General features: G+C 35.7%; 2 protein-coding genes across 3 annotated transcripts; one reads left to right on the forward strand and one right to left on the reverse strand.

Moving 5' to 3' along the window:
* The first annotated feature begins 826 nt into the window (after nt 1-826).
* On the forward strand, nt 827-19,361 carry LOC128159598 (synapsin-like). The gene is made up of 13 exons (XM_052822732.1): nt 827-979; nt 2,798-3,131; nt 3,588-3,645; nt 3,765-3,856; nt 4,119-4,269; nt 4,719-4,808; nt 13,348-13,410; nt 13,946-14,088; nt 14,649-14,723; nt 15,294-15,396; nt 16,335-16,459; nt 16,810-17,001; nt 17,275-19,361. Exons 2-13 carry the CDS (start codon nt 2,899-2,901, stop codon nt 17,402-17,404), a joined length of 1,455 nt encoding a protein of 484 aa, XP_052678692.1. The 5' UTR covers nt 827-979; nt 2,798-2,898; the 3' UTR covers nt 17,405-19,361.
* Nucleotides 6,326-14,698, reverse strand: LOC128159599 (metalloproteinase inhibitor 4-like). Of its 2 annotated transcripts, none has more exons than XM_052822734.1 (7): nt 14,536-14,698; nt 11,465-11,523; nt 10,001-10,113; nt 9,126-9,268; nt 8,925-9,036; nt 8,556-8,680; nt 6,326-7,608 (listed from the first exon to the last, which is right to left on the reverse strand). In XM_052822734.1, exons 3-7 carry the CDS (start codon nt 10,107-10,109, stop codon nt 7,288-7,290), a joined length of 810 nt encoding a protein of 269 aa, XP_052678694.1. In that variant the 5' UTR covers nt 10,110-10,113; nt 11,465-11,523; nt 14,536-14,698; the 3' UTR covers nt 6,326-7,287. The 2 variants fall into 2 exon arrangements, with proteins under 2 accessions (XP_052678694.1, XP_052678693.1); XM_052822733.1 differs by lacking the exon at nt 14,536-14,698 and adding an exon at nt 12,541-12,760.
* Nucleotides 19,362-19,403: the final 42 nt, after the last annotated feature.

Consider the following 19,403-nt stretch of genomic DNA (forward strand, 5'->3'; position numbering starts at 1 on the left):
AATTTTTACATAAAAAATATCTTCGCTAGCCAAGTGTCCGATTCGTTTTTCTCAGGGAGATGAGAAAAACGAATCGGACACTTGGGTAGCGAAGATGAAAAAAAAATGAAACAATGAAATGTTTTGCTCTCAAATCGTCTAAGCCCCTCTACGCGTTGTCGACAGAATTGTGTTCGAATTTCAGGATTGATAAAACATCAGCAGCATTCCAAAAAAAATGGAACACTTGGAACTCAACAAAGATATCACAGAACATGCAGAATTTGGAACTCTAGAAAGACGGCACAATATACAAACGTAACATTGGGAACTCTAGTAAGAAATCACCAAAATATACTGATGAGACACAACGAGATGAGTACCACCCGGAAAGAGGACTTTGAGGCCAAAGCTAGGGTACTCAGAGGAGGACAAAGACAACTACCACAGGGGCAGCATCAACATCACAGCCAGCGACGGGGAATAAGCCAAACCTTCCTACCGCCTTCACCGTGAATTGACTGATTGTTAGAAACACCTCTTGCCAGATTATAACGGCTTCACACAACAGTTTGAATACCATTACACGTATCTGAATATCTGAAGCATTATAAGAAATCCCTCCTTCTCTCTCTCTCTCTCTCTCTCTCTCTCTCTCTCTCTCTCTCTCTCTCTCTCTCTCTCTTTGTGTGCAGCTCGTTCAGCAGTACAATAGTTTTAAAAATTCCAATTCCTCAAAATTGTATGTAGGACATGGCCCCGTTCGCCCCCCCCCCTCCCCCCCCCCCCCCAACTGACTGCGGGGCGATAATGGACTGCGAACCCAAAATCGTGAAGCAACTCTTTCATGGAAACTTTTCATATATACCTACTCATCTGTAACATTATCATAAATATCCTGGATCAATTTTACTCTGTATCATGGGAATGCTATTGATTTTCCATCCAACCAGTGCCAGCACGCTGTAGAATGGACTACTACACTACAAGACTCAGATCGGTAAGATTATTTATCTTCATTTCTTAGTGAGAGAAAAAAACTTGAATCATTTGGTTATATTGTTTTAATGACGGGCTTTAAGCAATTTGAAAGATTGCTTTCCCAGTAGGACTTTTCTCTCGATTTTTTCATTAAAACTGGACTAAGATGTCGGCAGAATGGAACTCTCCCGTGCAATAAAATTAGATCAATACTAGCGCCACGGAATCTCCCAGTAAAGTGATGTTGAAACTGGAGTTATTAATATTACGGAACGATTAGAAAATTAGCGATCATTTACAGATAAACGTACTCTCTAGTCTGAGATGATAACTTGAGAAGTGAGTAGTTGTTAAGAATGGACGCATTTCTAACCTCATGTGCTTATGTCTGAATAATTTATCATCGTAATGTCATAACAGCAATAAACTTGATCAGATTCTGTGTACTACTAGCATCACAAGTTGGTACTAGCAGTGGATGCATAGTTTGGTACATGCTTGTCTGGCCCTGTCCTCTCTAGAGAATTCCCTAACTTTCAATCGAACTATTATAATTTCGGATTCGATGTAGACAAACTCTGCATGTAGTTTGTAGTCACTGTTAATTTTTTTTACACCCACATGTATATGGGAAAACTCAAAGCAGTCTATTCTTAAAAGGGCTAGGGGGAAATGCACGCAAACCAAACCAATTCAATATAGCTGCAAGGAATCTGATAGAGACTGTGGCAGAGCCAAGTTATGAAGCCCGTTATTTACATGATCCATACTCGGAGAATACCGAGTCTTTGATCGTATCGACGCGCAGTTGTTATAGTGTACTGCAATGTGTCTTGCTTGTTTGCTGTTTAAAGATTGATTAATCTGTTACAGGAAAAAAATCCATATTCTACCATTTTTGCTTCTGTTCTTATGAAGAAATGGAGTCATGAATAGAGACTCTTTCTCTCTCTCTCTCTCTCTCTCTCTCTCTCTCTCTCTCTCTAAGATAAAGGACAACTTTGATTGAGACCCACAATAAATCCCTTTAAACATGTTTGTTTAAAAATAAAGCCAATAATATGATTCCAGAATACATGATCTTTGATAGTATTTCTATAGCTACTTCCAGATTAATCGACCAAACGCCTAAGACCGATTTTTTAAACTTCTTAATAAGCTATCATCTTGTTTAATGAAGCACGTGTTTCATACGTGATTGATAACTAATCGCATCAACTTGTCATTTCATTTAATATATGAGCATTTACCGTTTATTTTAAAATTACAAAATACGCTATATAACAAATATAATGGAGATGGGGGCCTTTCACTGCCTTGTGCTTGGTCTGCATGTAACTTGAACTGTTATGATAAATAAGATTTGGAAAAAATCGTTAATTTTTGTCAGAAGAAAGATTTCTCTTCTAAGGAATATATAGCAGTTCAATTTTTGTACAGGACGACAATAATTCAATTTTGCTTCAATTAAGGCTTCTTAACGGCTTTTCCCACAAAAATAAGGCTAACCGAAATTTAAAAATAATAACAGGTTTTTGCACCAAAATAAAATTCTAAAAAAATAAATTCGGCCTGAAAAATGCAGCTCATATTGCTTAAAAATAAATTAAACATTTTAGAAAAGACAAATTCGTGCTTGTAATGAAGTAATGCATGTAATTTGAATGGGGGAAATCAAATGTTAAGCATAATTGTGAACGATTCCTTGAAATATCTTTGTGATGCACTGTCTTGAACTGATCTTTTGCGACTGCTGCTTTCATCTAGTGCTGAATGCTGTTTGTCACAGTACTCAATAACGCAATGGTTAATTGATTAAGACGTTGTTCTTCTTCAGCCGCTGAATCAAGCAGGGACCATAAAGAAGAGATCGGTACCAATGTTTTAGTCTAACTAGAGTCAACATCCACCGCAGAAACGGAGTTTATACAAACCACGATGAACTTCTTAAGAAGACGGTTTAGTTCCGGGGACCTCCAGGGGGAACTGAAAGACCGCGACGAAAATATCAACGTTCTGAACTTCAAGAAGGGCCCCTCCCCTAGTGCCCCAAGCTCGCCCTCCCGGTCTACCAGCGTGTCAGGAATGACCCACCCTGGCGCCAATAAACCCCCCTACAACAAGGACCGATGTAAGATCCTCCTGGTGGTGGACGATCAGCATACGGACTGGTGAGTAGCACCATGGCAATGGCTCATTTACCGGAAGTATTGATGATGTAATAGATATCAAGAGTGGGGGTTTTAAGGAACACTGAAAGAAATGTTTGCAAAACATGATTAGACAATCGGAAATACCAAGGAAAAAGTGCATGTCGGATCGATTTGTCAAAGACTGTTGTTTGTGTTCAAGAGCGCATCAAGCAAGTTTGGTGGGTGTGCAATAGAGTAAGTTATCATTAGGCTATGTCTATGATGTTCTCGGTTTGTAGTTGATAGCCAATCACATGATACAATGATACTCTTTTTCTTTTCTGTTTTACTAGTATTTCTTCTTACTAAAATGTAAGAAAAAAGACCTGTCGTGTTAAATGATGGACGCAAACGATCAAATGTAATAACTAGTATCTTAATTTTGTGACAAGAATGATTTTGTCATTGCAAATCATTGTAATTGAAATATTGTAGGTCCAAGTATTTTGTTGGAAAGAAGATATTTGGTGACTGGGATGTTAGGGTAGAACAGGTAATATCTGAAAAAAATCAGACATACATAGTTCATGTTCTAGGATCTTTTTATAACAATAAAATTCTTCCAAACTCATTATGTCCATTTCTCTGATTCATAGACTGTTTTGGTTGCAGGCAGAATTCAGTGAAATCAATTTAGCGTCTTATTCTGACACGGGAACAATGGTTGACATCAAAGTCACGAGGAACGGAACCAGAGTTGTTAGGTATGGTCACACAAAACTATTGATTTTTGTATGTAAGATATTTTATGAAGGGTGGTAATTTACCAGAGAAAATGTTATATTTTAAAAAGAGTTAGGTGTACATTGTATTGAAAATCTCGTGAAGATTGCATAATTTAACAAATAAATGATCAAACCAGTGGCCAATAAGAAATATGCTTCTGCTGGTCAAGTTTGGTGTGACATACGTTCTGCATCGTCTGTTCAGTTCTGTGTGACGTATAAACTGTTTCGTCTGCTTTAGGTCCTTCAAGCCGGACTTCCTGTTGATCCGACAGAGCGTGAAAGATGCCTGTGAGGACTGGAAGAATATTCTGTTAGGATTCCAGTATGGCGGAATCCCTAGCATCAACTCCTTACACTCACTGTACAACTTCCAAGACCGGCCATGGGTGGTAAGCCTTAATGTCATGCTTTCTGAATAACGATCGTGTCTGTCATCGGTACCAGTGTCACGTGACTTCCGCTTTTTTTTTTATTCCTGTAAAATTTCATTTTCAGTATAATTGATTTCCCCCATCGTATCAAATGTCATTACTTTTTAAAAAGCAAATAAAACTCAAACGTGCAGTTTTGTCGATGATAAACAAGCTGCAATATTTAATAATTAACAAGTTGCAATAATCTATAGTTGTACTCAACTAACTGAATAATTAACGAGGACATTTTTGTTTACTGAGAAGGTTGTCATATATCTAAATGGTGATTCATTAGCTCGCAATAATCAACTAATGCCTGGAAGTAATGCATACTGGTAATTATTAGTAATTATAGTTTGCAAATTACACATTTTCAGTCTTGATGTCTCATTCCTTACAGAATGTATTGTTTTATTTTTGTACAGTTTGCCCAGTTGATTCGAATTCAGAAGAAGCTCGGGAAAGAGAACTTTCCTCTGGTAGAGCAAGCCTACTACCCCAATCACCGAGAAATGGTCAGTAACTTTAAATATAGAATACTTTACATATATCATCAAATTCTATTGGGCGTGCTTTTTCCAGTCGCGTCACATTCCATTTTGACAGCTACACTGAGTATAAACAATACCTGCCCCTGGTGGTTTATTTCCGATTTGCATACATTCTGAAATTCTCAATTCTCACCTGGCCAACATTCTGAATTTTACACCTTAGTGGTCAGCAGCCTATGGTCTGCTTTCACATGTAAATATATTTGTGAAAAAGTACCTTAGAATGGCTTTAATTAGAACAAAATAATTGATGTAAATATCAGAGGTATACGTCAGAGTCAAACAGGAAAAAGATAGTTAATTAGAAGTATAACATATTTTATATTTATCATAATTTCATGTTTAATACTGAAATCTGATTGGTTTAGACGCAGTTCATAATCCGTTATTTTACCCTCAGCGTTAGCAACGCACTTCGCGACGGTAACGCAACGAATTGTTACATGCGCGTTCAATGGTGCGCGTATTGTTCGCCGTAGAATTCACGTCAGCTGTGAAGTCTTTTAAATAACTAGTGCCTGTTTGGAAGGGTAACAGTTGTCTTGAAATTGACACCCTCGAAAACCATTGTCAACCTTCGCTTTTCTTCAGTGTAACAATTTGTTATAAAAGATCAGATCAGGGAATCCGAATCAACTAAGGTGAACAGGCAACATCGAAAAGAATTTGAAATACATAATTCTCTTATGATTTGACACTAGTTCAGAAAAACTCGAAGGCGTTTGGTCTATTACAGTATTTCATGTTAAGATATTTTCCCCCTACATCTTCTAATGCCGAACATTCTAAAATATTATGAAACTCACCACTTATAAGGTCTGTGTGAAACAGTAAACATTAGTATAGTCTCTCGTTTAGAAGTGTGTTATACCATATGCCTTTCTCTACAGGGAGACGATGGTTTGATGCAAGAAATTTTATTTAGGATTTTCTGTTTTCTGGTAAAATATCATAATACAAAATCACAAACATTGAAAAAAATTATAAGATCCTTATTGTTTTGATTTGATTCTTGATATCTTTGAACAAACAATCCATATAACAATTAAAATCTCAACATTTTTATCAAGTTTTAATTTTTTTTCGTTTAATTAACTTAATATTGCGTAGATTCAAAATTCGATATTACCATAAAGCACAACAAAAACGAAGAAAGGAATTTAAATAGGATTTATGGCTATACTAGTAATTTTTATGTACCTGTAATTGAATTATAAAATTATAAATGTCTTCACTTAATTATGGTTTCTCTTAACCTCAATTCTCCTTCGTGGAACGAAACCATTGTATTTGGTATCCATGTACTAGTCTGGCAGTTATATTTACAGTAGCTCAATACGTTTTTCAGCAGTTAATCTACACCGTCATTCAGAATTCGCTATTCTTACAATAGATGTGTTGGCTTTTTATTATCTGTGTGTCTTTCTTAACGGTTGTCAAGGTTACTGCTTGTATTGTTTTTCAAATAACGAAAACGACCACTTAGTTTTTTTTTTAATGGGAACCTTTTTATTAAAATATTTGCCTCTGTACACGGTAGATGAATGAACTGTGTAAAAAACAAAAAACCATAAAAAAAAAATCATGAGGATACATGTACAATGCATTAAATGAAAAAGCAACTGTATGTACATGATCTGTGTCTGATCAGAGATTGATCAGACCCTTCCTGGTGAAATATACTAAATGTAACTATATGTATCTTATACATGTAAATTTACTAGAACAATGGTAAAAGACTTCGAGTTTCAATGATATTACAATTCAGTTAGGTTGGTATTTATCGGTATCAGTCAAAAGACACATACATAACACATCTTACAACGGGTCAATATGTCTGGATTAGAGAACAACTCACGTGTTGTTAAATCACACTTAACAATAAATGGACACAAAAACAAACAAAAAACAAAAAATTCGAATAAAAATTTAAACGAGGCGTGGTTTTATATTGCAGATAATCGTCGTCGATATTGTTAAAGAACTGATCTTTTCACGAAAATTTGTTGTAAAAAAAAACACTCAAAGTTCGAGGAGCACAAAATGATATGAAAAATTCACGTTAAAAATGAGGAAATGTTGAAAAAGAAATATTGTTAAAACTGATCAAATATTTATCTCAAATATGGAAGAAAAACATTATTTTTGAAAAATTCAATTTAAAATTTCTTTTTTAGGCGCAATAAGGTTTGTACATGTAACGTGATGGTTACAAATAGATTAGAACAATACGATATGATAATTAGTGACGAATCAATTGTCAAGTTGAATGTCATAATTCCATCGACCACATAATCAAGATACATTGACACATATTTCCTGTATCCTAATTAAATTTTTTTCAAAATGTATTATAAATACCATTAAAAAAGAGATTCAAAACAAAGTAGTAATGAAGTAGTTTGTTATTTTTCATTAAGAATCACTCTTGTCGTCCAAGAAATCACCGTTTGATGTCAGCGTATCTTTCGGGTAGATAGACGTCATCCCTGGGCGAGGAGCGCCAGCTCTCGTACTCCCCGGGCCTGTGGGGAGCGTCCCCAGGAATCTCATAAATCTCGCGTACCCCACTTCCGGGCATTTGTTGGTTATTGGTCTCTAGACACTTTCTGAGTTGTCGGTTCTTCTTCCACTGGCATGTTCCCCGGGAGTTGATCATACAGAAGCCGTGTTCTTGCAGGCAGTCGGAGCCGTAGAACTGGGGGACCCACTCACACTCCCGGGGGCCTGGGCCTCGACAGTAACTGCCCTGACACCAAGAAATCTAGCAGAAAGAAAACAACGATTATTGCCCTGACACCAAGACATCTAACAAAAAGAAAACAACGATTATTGCCCTGGCACCAAGACATCTAAAAAAGAAAGAAACCAATGATTATTGCCCTGGCACCAAGACATCTAACAAAATGAAAACAACTATAATTGCCCTGGCATCAAGACATCTAACAAAATGAAAACAACGATTATTGCCCTGGCACCAAGACATCTAACAAAATGAAAACAACGATTATTGCCCTGGCACCAAAACATCTAAAAAGAAAGAAGGAAATCAACGATCACTGCCCAGGCACCAAGACATCTAACAAAAAAAAAACCCACAACGATTATTGCCCTGACCCCAAGACATCTAACAAAAAGAAAACAACGATTATTGCCCTGGCACCAAGACATCTAACAAAATGAAAACAACTATAATTGCCCTGGCATCAAGACATCTAAAAAAAAAAGAAGGAAATCAACGATCACTGCCCAGGCACCAAGACATCTAACAAAAAAAACCACAACGATTATTGCCCAAACACCAAGAAATCTAGCAGAAAAAAACAACTATTACTGCTTTGACACTTAAATGTCATGAAGAAAGAAATATACACCAATTTTTTGAAAGCAATTCAATATGATTTATCAGTGACTAAAAGTAACTGACAATTAAGAACTTTGGCAATGCGAAACCTTTCAGAAACTGACGATTTTGTTTTTTCAACTTTTCATAATTTTGTTACTTGCACAGTAATAAAGATGTTTATTCGAGGACCGCTTCATGCAGATTATGACTAAATACTTTGGTGAATTTCTACACTCGCAAACCATTAACACTCGATGCAATTTGATACAATTAAATACGAATATGACAATCAAAACTCAAACCTATAGGGGCCCACTCATCCCTTTTTCTGTACACAATTACTGGTATTCCCGTTTCTCACTCACCGAACATTTACAGTTCCTTCTGTAGTGGAATTTGATGAACTTCAGTTGATGCCGATTCAGTGTCTTGAAGGTCTGAACCCAGTCACACATACTTGACCATATTTCTCCCTGCCTCTGTATTCTTGCTGCAACATTAAAAAAAATGGATTGTTCAATTCAAGTTGCTCTGCTGAAACACTTTCTACAAGGACGTCAACTACAATAATTAAATTGGTTGACACCTTCTCCTGGAACTTCCCTTTTCTGCAATTGTCATGAATCTTCACCTAATAAAGTTGGTATTTTTCTCCTTTGTCTAATTAAATCGATGCAGTAACTGTATATGACGATAATACCGATGGCGTGTTGTTTATGAGGTCGTAACCTTACCTGACAGTATGTACGTCTTCCCTTTGTTGAGGTGTAGACCACAAGCCGCCCCCGATGCCGAGGTGTGGATATACTTCACTCTCTTACCCTTGCCTCCCAACAGTTCCTCACCCTGAGGGAAAATTAAGTGCATTACTGAGATAACTCTGTTTGAATGACAATGATACTTGAGTTGACAAGTTCTCCACACAAAGGAGGTACCTTGAAGAACCTGTGTATTCTGACTTTGTACTTCCTCTCTACGGGCATCATTTCGTAAGGATTCTCAGGGTCCCGTGTGTTGGGGGCCTTTATAATGCTGTTCTGGTAAATCTCTTCGCTGCCTTTAACTGTAGCCACCAAAACTACAAAAAGAGAACCGTATATTTTTCCTTTAAAAATGATAACAATATGGGTATTCACTACGTAAACTTTTGTCGAATAGATGCCCCTAGTATCTTATACTAAAATTCGGCGAAAAAATAGAGAATATTCTATTTTCATTGAAAATGGAAAGGGTTGGTAAGCAGGGTAAGCAATTTGTTTTACTGAATAGTCTAACATCTTCAACATAGTTTTCCAAATTGGCCTCTCTCGTACCTTCAGCGAATTCTTTCAAGTAAAAAAGACAAAGATGAGAACTCCCTAAATGATGATTATAGGAAAAACATCGAGCTCGGCATAAATAAATTTAAGGTCGATTGGGGATTCAGAGACAGACTAATCGTTAGATTATTTTAGTAATAATGCTACAATCGTGACGCAAACAAAAGATATACAATATCAACTATTTCGCTTCAATGATAAAGGCCTACTACAGAAGTTGAGTATTTATATAAATGATACAATTATGATTCTAACACATTGCCCAGGTGGTCGTGCAATCCCGTACAGGCATGTAATACAATGCATACTAATGTTCATTCATCCATCAAAACAAAATAGGATAATATTAACATTGTGAATTAAGAATTAATATAATAATCGTACAGACTAAGCCAATTTTCATCAAAATTTACATGAGGGTGAAAATGTTTTGGCGGGAAGTATTGTAATAATAAATTCGCTAATCCCGAATCCCTAAAGACTGTACTTACCGATTTGGGCCCTACAGAATTGGTCCTGGATGTGCGTAGGGAAACACGTGCATGACCACACCTCTGTCACCACGGCCCATAGTAAAACAAGCGCGGACAGCAGCATCATATTGCTGAAATCACAACAACGTCAAATGGATCATTCCAGATTATCCCACTACACCGGCGCTATGTCTGATGAAGGTTTTGTTATGAGCGATTACGTTAAGCAAAGTTTACAAATTCCCAAGAATTAACCAAGAATGTGTATAGACAATTAGAGTGGATCTCTAAAAATAGGCAACTGTTTATTTGATGTCGGAAAAAAGAAAATATGTAATTGTGTTTTTTGGAAGGAGGTTGATTTTTTTTTTCCAGTTTGCATTCTATTAATAAAACTATGTACTCTACAACGTGGATCTAAGTCTTAAAATAGCTGGTGGAGTTATTCTGGAAATGATATTATAAAATTCTTAGATTTTTTATTTTATTTTTTTTTGGGGGGGGGGGGGGGTTGGGGGTTGGGGGGGGGGGAGTGTGGGGGGGGGATTGCGTGGCTGTATTCACTGTATGTACTCTATTGGTTCCAAATTAAAAAATAAACCAAACATTTAATCAACTGAACTATCATTCAATACCAATATCGATTCCGCGGCGATTCAATGCACCCAACGGAGGGGAAGAGGATCATTGGACGCAGTTCTAGATCTAATGTCGCGATGGATTAGTGTTCGACCGGCTTGTTTTGTTGTAAACAAGCACAGGTTCTTTGGGTGTTTAATGAATGACTTGTTCGATGGCACCGGTATCTGGCGGTATGATGTCATCATCTTTGTACGGCGTACAATAGACAGGAGTCGGTTATCTTGTCGGTGAAGAATCTGATCCCCTCGACAGTTATCTCGGCATTGTCGTGGTTTTATTCAGATTCCATCCCGATATATTCATAAACAGAAGCATTTTAAGTGCATTTTTCGCCATAGTATTATCTGGTCTTTATGTACACGTGTGTCGTAGATTGCCGTTATTACAATGTGTATATAACAAGAAAGCTTTTAATGAATATAAACGACATGTAACTTTCTACTCCTACATTTTATTTAAAAAAATAAATTAGAGCATAGCAGGCTGCTTGTTTCGAAAAACTAAACTTCATATTGAAAGCAAAGATATTTTTTATATACAAAAATTTGACAACAGAAAGGCAAAACTTTCTTTTGTTTCAACACAATTACCTTTAAATAAGGGAAGATTTAACTCTCAGCAGACCAAAATATCTTCAAATTTCGAAAAAAAATTCTTTTCTTACATGTAAAAACTTTTGCTCAATATCATATAAGATCACACTTCTTTTGAATTTTACGAAACAACGGAATAGGCAATAATCTAAGTAAAATTGAAAAAAAAAATGGTTTTGTATAGCAATATTATTTTTTCTTTAAAAAAAAATCAAATTCCAAAGAACATTAAAATTTTATGTCTTACCTCAGGGTCAGATGGCAGATTATCTGTCACACATTGCATAGGATAGGTCGAAATGGAGACTAAAACAGATTGTAAAAACGATATGAAGCCGCATTGTTCCAATATCAAGAATTCCCTTGTAATTGTTTCAAGACCTTGTTGGTTTAAATTTTGTTAATATGCACGACCAAAAAGAAGCATAACGTAATAAATTGGAGTTATTTATAGGTTAATAAGAACTACACTGTTCGAGGGGTCGGGTATATACAATAACCGTGCATGGTGCTTACAAGAGCGATTGGTGATTGGTGGCCAAATCTCGTTCAGGGTGACTTCCCAATCTGGAGTTTTGATAATCTAACAGAATGAGACAATATATTGAGGAAGAACAACAGCGAAGAGACTCTGGCATTCCTTACAATAGGCTGATATTTGTCCTCATTTGAAAATTATTTGTCCTCATTTTAAAAATTCTTATACTAGTACTAAATTGAATCTTCAAAGTAAAAGTGTTATTCAATGAACTTTATAAAGGACACCCCCTCCCCAGTATGATGTACGTGCGTACTTATAAAATGGTCACTGCTAAAGACTATCATCTCTGGTATAATCAAATTAAAGATCTGACAGGTATCTTCGCAAAAGAATGGCACCTCGTGTATTTGGTTTGAAAGAATGAAAATTTTTAAAACCACGCTTGAAAATGTTATACATACATTTAGAACTTGTTAATACACAAATAACCAATTCGGCAACACCAAATACATATTGCAGTAACGTCTAATGTAAGAAAGTTTTAACCTACAGCGTAGTTAGAAAACAATAATCGATGCGTTAAAGACTCCAAAACGATTTGAAATAATTCCAGCAATAGATTGATTGAATACAGAGCCATTTCCTGTCGATGTGGTCGGTATGGATCTGAATGTACTTAGAACACAAGGATAACACAAGATTTGACCTTTACTTGAGCGTAATTAAGGTACCCAAAGTATGATTGTTAGAAAATGTTTCCTCCTATGAAACCATCGCGGGAATTCAGCCGTAAAGAAACGACAATAACTAACAAGATAGAACCAATTATCGCAATAACTCACCCCTAATGAACAAAAAAAATCCAATCAAATCGAAGAGAGTTTTCGCCGAACCGGTATATTCCTAATCAAAATTTGCCAATGGCTGACTTCATACCATCCTTAATCACAGATTTCATGAAGAGTATCAAAATCATTGGAATTCTTTTTATGTGTAATCATTAGCTCATTGAATGACTTCTCTCGGGTTTCCTGGTTTAAGGGTAACGATTCTTTGTGAACATGGCTGCGAAATGTGTTGAAAGAAATATTGATGTTATCAAAAAATCTACACCCATGTCCACAAAGGCCCATAATAAAGCCCATTGTGCTTAAACATGTGCAGGGCCGGAGATGGGGAGTTTTCTCCCTATTAGGTTGCTGTTCCATGTGTTCGGGAGAAGATCCGTTTCATAACATTAACAAATAGGATTTTTAACACGGGGAATATTTTGATATGTGAATGAGTTCATCGAAATACCATGTATTTGAAGAGATCGACCTTTAGGAGTATTTGTATTCTCCATGGATGGCCTAATGTAAAAATGTTTTATGTTCGAAACGCGAGAAACATTGACTTTTTCAAAAGATATCAAATTTCGTTCGTTAAACCGTGTAAAAAACTCATTTGAAGTTAAATTACATCATACCTTGATCAGATTATTTTTAATTCTTAAATTGCTCTTTGAAATGAAAACTTTCCCAACTTTGGTAAAGAAATATTACCATTTCCCGTGCTATTTACGCATTACCTAGGGTGTAGTGCGTCCCTGATTAATTCGGGTTTAAATGTCCATTATTATAAAATAATTTTCATTTTTTTTGTTTCAGCTTATCACACCTAAATTTCCTGCAGTCGTAAAAATTGGGCATGCACATTCTGGTGTAGGAAAAGTAAGTTGAGTACCAAATCATTTTGCCAATTATTGACTTATCTATGATACTATGTATAGAAAAAAGCCCATGTCATTTCGCCTTCCTATCATATTACAAATCAAAGTTAATTTCCATTTCATTTTCCTTGGGGTTTTTGGTAGTCTTATAAGTGGTCTTCTTTTAAATCTCTTTGATATTCACCAGGTAGGGATTATTTCCTCCCCCAATGTATATGACAAAAATATTCCAATTAATTTGAAGGCAGCATTCTCAAGAACATCTTTTACTTAAATTAATTACGATGTGAACTGTATATACATGTATACTGCATTAGTAGATATCAGCGAACGATCATCATAAGGAAAGCAGACATTAAATTTACATTAAAGTTCACGTGAAATTGACATGCATCGTTTTCTCACCAAATTCACATGACATGTCTAAATTGGTAACATGAAATTAAGTACATTTGACATGAAATTCACAAACACTTCCTGCAAAATGGTTAATTACAAGCACAATAAATGAATTTCATCTGTTGTCACGTGTATAGGTCCGAGTTGCGAACCACCACGACTTCCAGGACATAGCGGGGGTGGTGGGCGTGAGTCGATGTTACTCCACCACCGAGCTTTATGTGGATACCCTCTATGACGTCCACATCCAGAAGATTGGAAATAATTACAAGGCGTACATGTAAGTTATAGCCCAATAAAACACCGGTACTACATGTAAATTGATTCCAGATCACAACAAGATATATATGTAAGGTCTATCTTTATTGATCCTTTATGGTTCATAAGTAGAGCCGAATGGGCAGTACTAGTACTCTGACTTCATTCAATAAATTAAAGTTGTTTGGTTACATTTTCAAAAGCAAATGACATATAAACAAGATGTGTTGAGCATTGGTATGCTTTTCATTAAGTCGTATACATTGCAAAAAAGCAGAAAGAAACCTCGAATGACGTTCAAATAAAAATGCTGCAAACGATAGGAAAGCGAACTTTAACATCAATGCCTAACATTTTAATTGACAAAACGCCACACCATCTTTGAGTCATGCAGTCAAATTAGAATCTGGCTTTAGATCAAAAACCTACATCATGTGCAGATTTGTGAGAAAGTGCATTTTCTGTTTACCTGGGAATTGTCACTGCAGCCGATGGTTTATAAAAGTCTTGAATCTATCAACCCTAAAAGGTAGCTGAGGGTGTCTTCGGCAAAATCAAATCCTGATTTATTTTTCTTTGAAGGAGGAAGTCAATATCGGGAAATTGGAAGGCGAATACCGGGTCTGCTATGCTTGAACAGATTGCGATGAATGAAAGGTAGGCGGCAATGTAGGGCGATAAACTTCAAACGTCGACAAACAGCCTTACAGGGGCTCGTAAAAATATATAGAGATTACATAATGGTGGACAGTTTTAACATACCGGTAGTACACACACTGATTTTGTTAATGGTAAAAAAAAAATTCGCAATGTTTAATATACCCGTCTCTTTTTGATAATTTTGTTATCGAAATTGTGCAACTGTTTGTATTCATTGTACATATGTAGACTAGAGTGATGTTTAACAAACTTAGTATCAAATTATTTGACTTTAAGTGTAAGTTATTGAGTATTTCAAAATATATCAACTGATAACACTATATACATTGTAACCAGCTGACATATTGTTACGAGTTGTTTTCTGTAATATTTTCAAACGTATTTCTGCATGACAAGAAAAATTAAAGAAATATATATAACCTCAATTTAGATAGTTTATTGAACTTTACCTTAACTTATGGAAGACACGACGACGATGTCAATTATTTGAAGGAAAGGGGGTTAACTAACGAGAAAAAAAGATAAATTAAACATTTGGGTTTAAAATATTTCTGATTTATCTGACAGATTTAAGCTGTGGGTGGACGAGTGCAGTCTGATGTTCGGAGGGCTAGATATGTTAGCTCTGGAGGCCGTGCAAGGAAAGGACGGGAAGGAATACATCACCAGTGTAAGTATCCAATATAAAATACATCATCAGTGTAAGTATCCAAAATAAAATACATCACCAGTATAAGTATCCAGAAAAAAATACATTACCAATGTAAGTATCAAGAAGAAAATACATCACCAGTGTAAGTATCAAAAAAGTAATACATCACAACTGTAAGTATCCAGAAATGAATACATCACCAGTGTAAGTATCCAAAATAAAATACATCACCAGTGTGAGTATCCAGAATAAAATACATCACCAGTGTGAGTATCCAGAATAAAATACATCACCAATGTAAGTATCCAGAATAAAATACATCACCAGTGTAAGTATCCAAAATAAAATATATCACCAGTGTAAGTATCCAAAATAAAATACATCACCAGTGTAAGTATCCAGAATAAAAAAACATCACCAGTATAAGTATCCAGAAAGGAATACATCACTGTAAGTATCTAGAAAGGAATACATCACCTCTGTATAAAGTATCCAGAAAGGATACAACACCAGTGTAAGTATCCAGAATAAAATACATCACTTGTGTAAGTATCCAGAATAAAATACATCACTAGTGTAAGTATCCAGAATAAAATACATCCCCTCTGGAAGTATCCAGAAAGGATTCATCACCAGAAAGGAATACATCACTGTAAGTATCCAGAAAAGAATACATCACTGTTAGTATCAAGACCTCATCAGACGTCCAATGCTCGCCAATCAATTAACGCGAAATAAACCGTGTTCACGACCGTATACTCCCAGAGAAAGTCGCCCGACAGTCGATACTCAATTCCATCGATTACTGGTACATGTTTTAGTCTTTACAAGATCAGACGGATAAGAAACCAGATAGACATGGGATGGTATATTGTAATAGATGCGAGAATAAGAGGACACGGACTGAACGAAATCCCAATGAGATTTCTAATTGTGTTTTTTTGTTTCTTCATTAGCTCAACGACTCCTCCATGACTCTTCTGGGAGAGAGCCAAGAGGAGGACAGGCGACATATCGTGGACTTGGTTCTGGCAAAAATGCAGCATTGTTTGAAACCTACTCCGTCTCTCAGAGCTGTTAGGTAAAAGCAAAAGACACACAAAAAATATTTTTATAATTGTTATTTTACGACATATTTCAAAAGCCCCCTTTAGTGATATTTCTGGTAAGCACGATATTTCTGTTATCGTTTAGAAAACGTTTCCTGTAAATGATTTTATGACAATTTTTTAAACCACTTAAAGTATTTTTTTTTTGCTTCTGTTTGCATGTTATATATCTAAATATGGCGTTTGTGTTCATAATAGTATATTTTTTTTTAAAGTTTAACATATAAAGCATAGAAAAATAAAAGATACTGCAGAAAATATAGAATCCAAATACTGAAGTACGTACATTTATATTTTCTTTTTTCACCTTATTATGGCACAGCCGAGCCATTAGTACCAGCGGTATTATGCACAATTACATGAACGGAAATAGGGATTCCTCTTCAAGTACCCATAATCCCCCACCTAGACCTTCACCACCACAAACTTCCCAGACTCAGCAACATCAGCAACACCAGACTCACCAGCAACAACAACAGCAACATCATCAGCAACAACAACACAGACAAAACGGGTATATATTTCAGCATACCAGTATATTCATCAAAATCAAAAATTGGTTTGATTTTTTGTCTTCATTGATATTGAAAATACCAGTTGTTTGGCGATTGATTGACATCAGTATACAGTAAATAGGACTTTGTCTTTTTTGACCCTGTCTATGTTATTTGGAATCTTTCTTACGATAAACATACACAATATTTATAAAGATTCCACATTACAGAAATGATGGAATGTGAAATATTGCAAAATGTCGAAAATTATTAGCTTCATTGTTTACTTTCAGCCCGGCATCACAAAACCACCCACCCCAGTTTTCTATAGGGGGTGGGTCTGAAAGAACAACCTCCACGGACGAAGAGGATACAATGAAAAACTTACGAAAAACTTTTGCTGGAATATTCGGAGACATGTAGCCCACACATATTGAAGTAGTATTATAGTCGAGCAAGATTGACCTAGAGCAAGCATGTCAGTTGGTTCGTTTTGAATAACAGTGACGTCATAAGCAAGCGTCATGAGCACCCAGATTCTAGTCGAGCTCGAATGGCAGTATGCACTGACGGGACGGGATGGATGTACCTCAGTATTCCATTAAGTTTTAAGTTAAACTCTAGTGGGTGTAAGACACCTCTGTGGATTATACCAAGCCATATTGGTGCATTAAGTGTTCCGAGTTTTGTTATCATAAATATGTACATAGTGGTTTAGATATTTAGAATGTCTCGCTTAAAATTATCTGGTCATGGCTTCAAAATATAATAGTGTACTGTAGAGGTGATTAGCATAAAAAGTATTTTATTCCTCTATCCTTGATAATAACACAGTTCTTACGGCTGTTATTAGAAGTGTTAAGTTTCTGTTATGTTTAGAAACTTTAATGTCATAGTTCTTTGGATTTGCAACGATCACTATAAATTGAAATTCAGAATGAACGTAACTATGCTTGGATCGTCTTATATACTGTATTTAAGACTTGATTATTGATGGGATTTAAACACCCATGGTAACGAATGAGAAAAGTGTGGAATATATGAAAATATTGTTATCCTAAGTGTTAAATTCGCTAGGTTTCTATGAATTTGTTTCTAACAAGTGAACTTGATGAAAATGTATAGTCAAGGTTTTTATGCGTTTTCAAACGAGAATACCTACACTGTTTATATGCATATGAGGGTAGAAAGTAACTGCTGTAAATGGTTTTAAATGTGGCGGATGGTCATAACCTTTTTTCAGCCTATATAAACTTCCTTGAATAAAAGAGCTCTGATTAAAATACATGACTGTATAGAAAAATTATGTTAAAGATCATACCTAGAATTAGTGGATTTACTGTTAATTTTATATGGCTAGAATGGTCATGTTTAGAATTTTCAAGTCGACCTGGCGAGTAATGATTCGTTGACCATCCATCCATTCTTCCTAATTAATGTCGTACATGGTCAAATATAAAAACGGGAATGTCTATCAATCTTACCCTTGCGGCATTTCTTTGATGAATTTTTGGCTTTATGTTTTGAAGCCCTTATGAAATAGTTTGCATTTTGGCATTAAAATCATAACACTCCATCTTCAAACTCTTTCAGTTAAGTGGGCTGCATATCGATTTTTCTTTCTTTCTGGTCACAAACTGTTCTTGAATTTTCGCCGTACGCTTAATTTGCGCAGCCTCACAAGAACTTGGTTCCTGAAGAAACTCGACCTCAATCATTGCAGGGAACTTCAGGGACATCGAGGAAATAAGCGAGTTAATAAATACCATGGGACCTGTCTAGATAGAAAGCCTTTTTTTACCAAGGCGAGCCAATGAAGAGGCTTTGCACTTATTTGTAATTTCGGATTTTTTTTATAACAAAAAAAAAAAGAAGAAGAAAAAAAGGAGGAACCTTTCACTGCTATGTTCATATATCCATACAGTGTTCTTTTTTTCACTGACTAAGACTGAATGATTTACTACAGATGCTGTGATTAAACGTTTCCTTTTCTTTCACCGAAAAGGCTTCTAAACGGAGTTGAAATGTTAGTTGTCAAATTACAAAGTTTTGTTAATCTGTTACTTAGAATTGTTTATAACTGTTATTTGGTTTTGACTGTCATGCATATCATCTGTTTGGGTTGACTTCTTTAATTGTTGATTATTATATTATCATAATACTCTCTTATTATTAAAACTGCAATCTACGTTATATATGTATAGCGGCTAAAGTAGTGGACCTGTCTGTTTCCTTCTGCTGAGTTTATGCATCACCCACTGGTGTGTTCAGAATAACCTTACTTCTAGAGCTGTGTAGTTGACTGTATTCAGGTAGATCGTGTACTGTAGAGATTTCCATGTGCTCCAAGGCTGTAAGCAATACAGTTGCTGAAACCGTACCCATGTGTTGTTGTTTCTTATACATTCTTATTTTTTTTCTG

Source organism: Crassostrea angulata, chromosome 8, assembly GCF_025612915.1.
Source record: "Crassostrea angulata isolate pt1a10 chromosome 8, ASM2561291v2, whole genome shotgun sequence".
NCBI classification, from domain to species: Eukaryota; Metazoa; Mollusca; class Bivalvia; order Ostreida; family Ostreidae; genus Magallana; species Magallana angulata.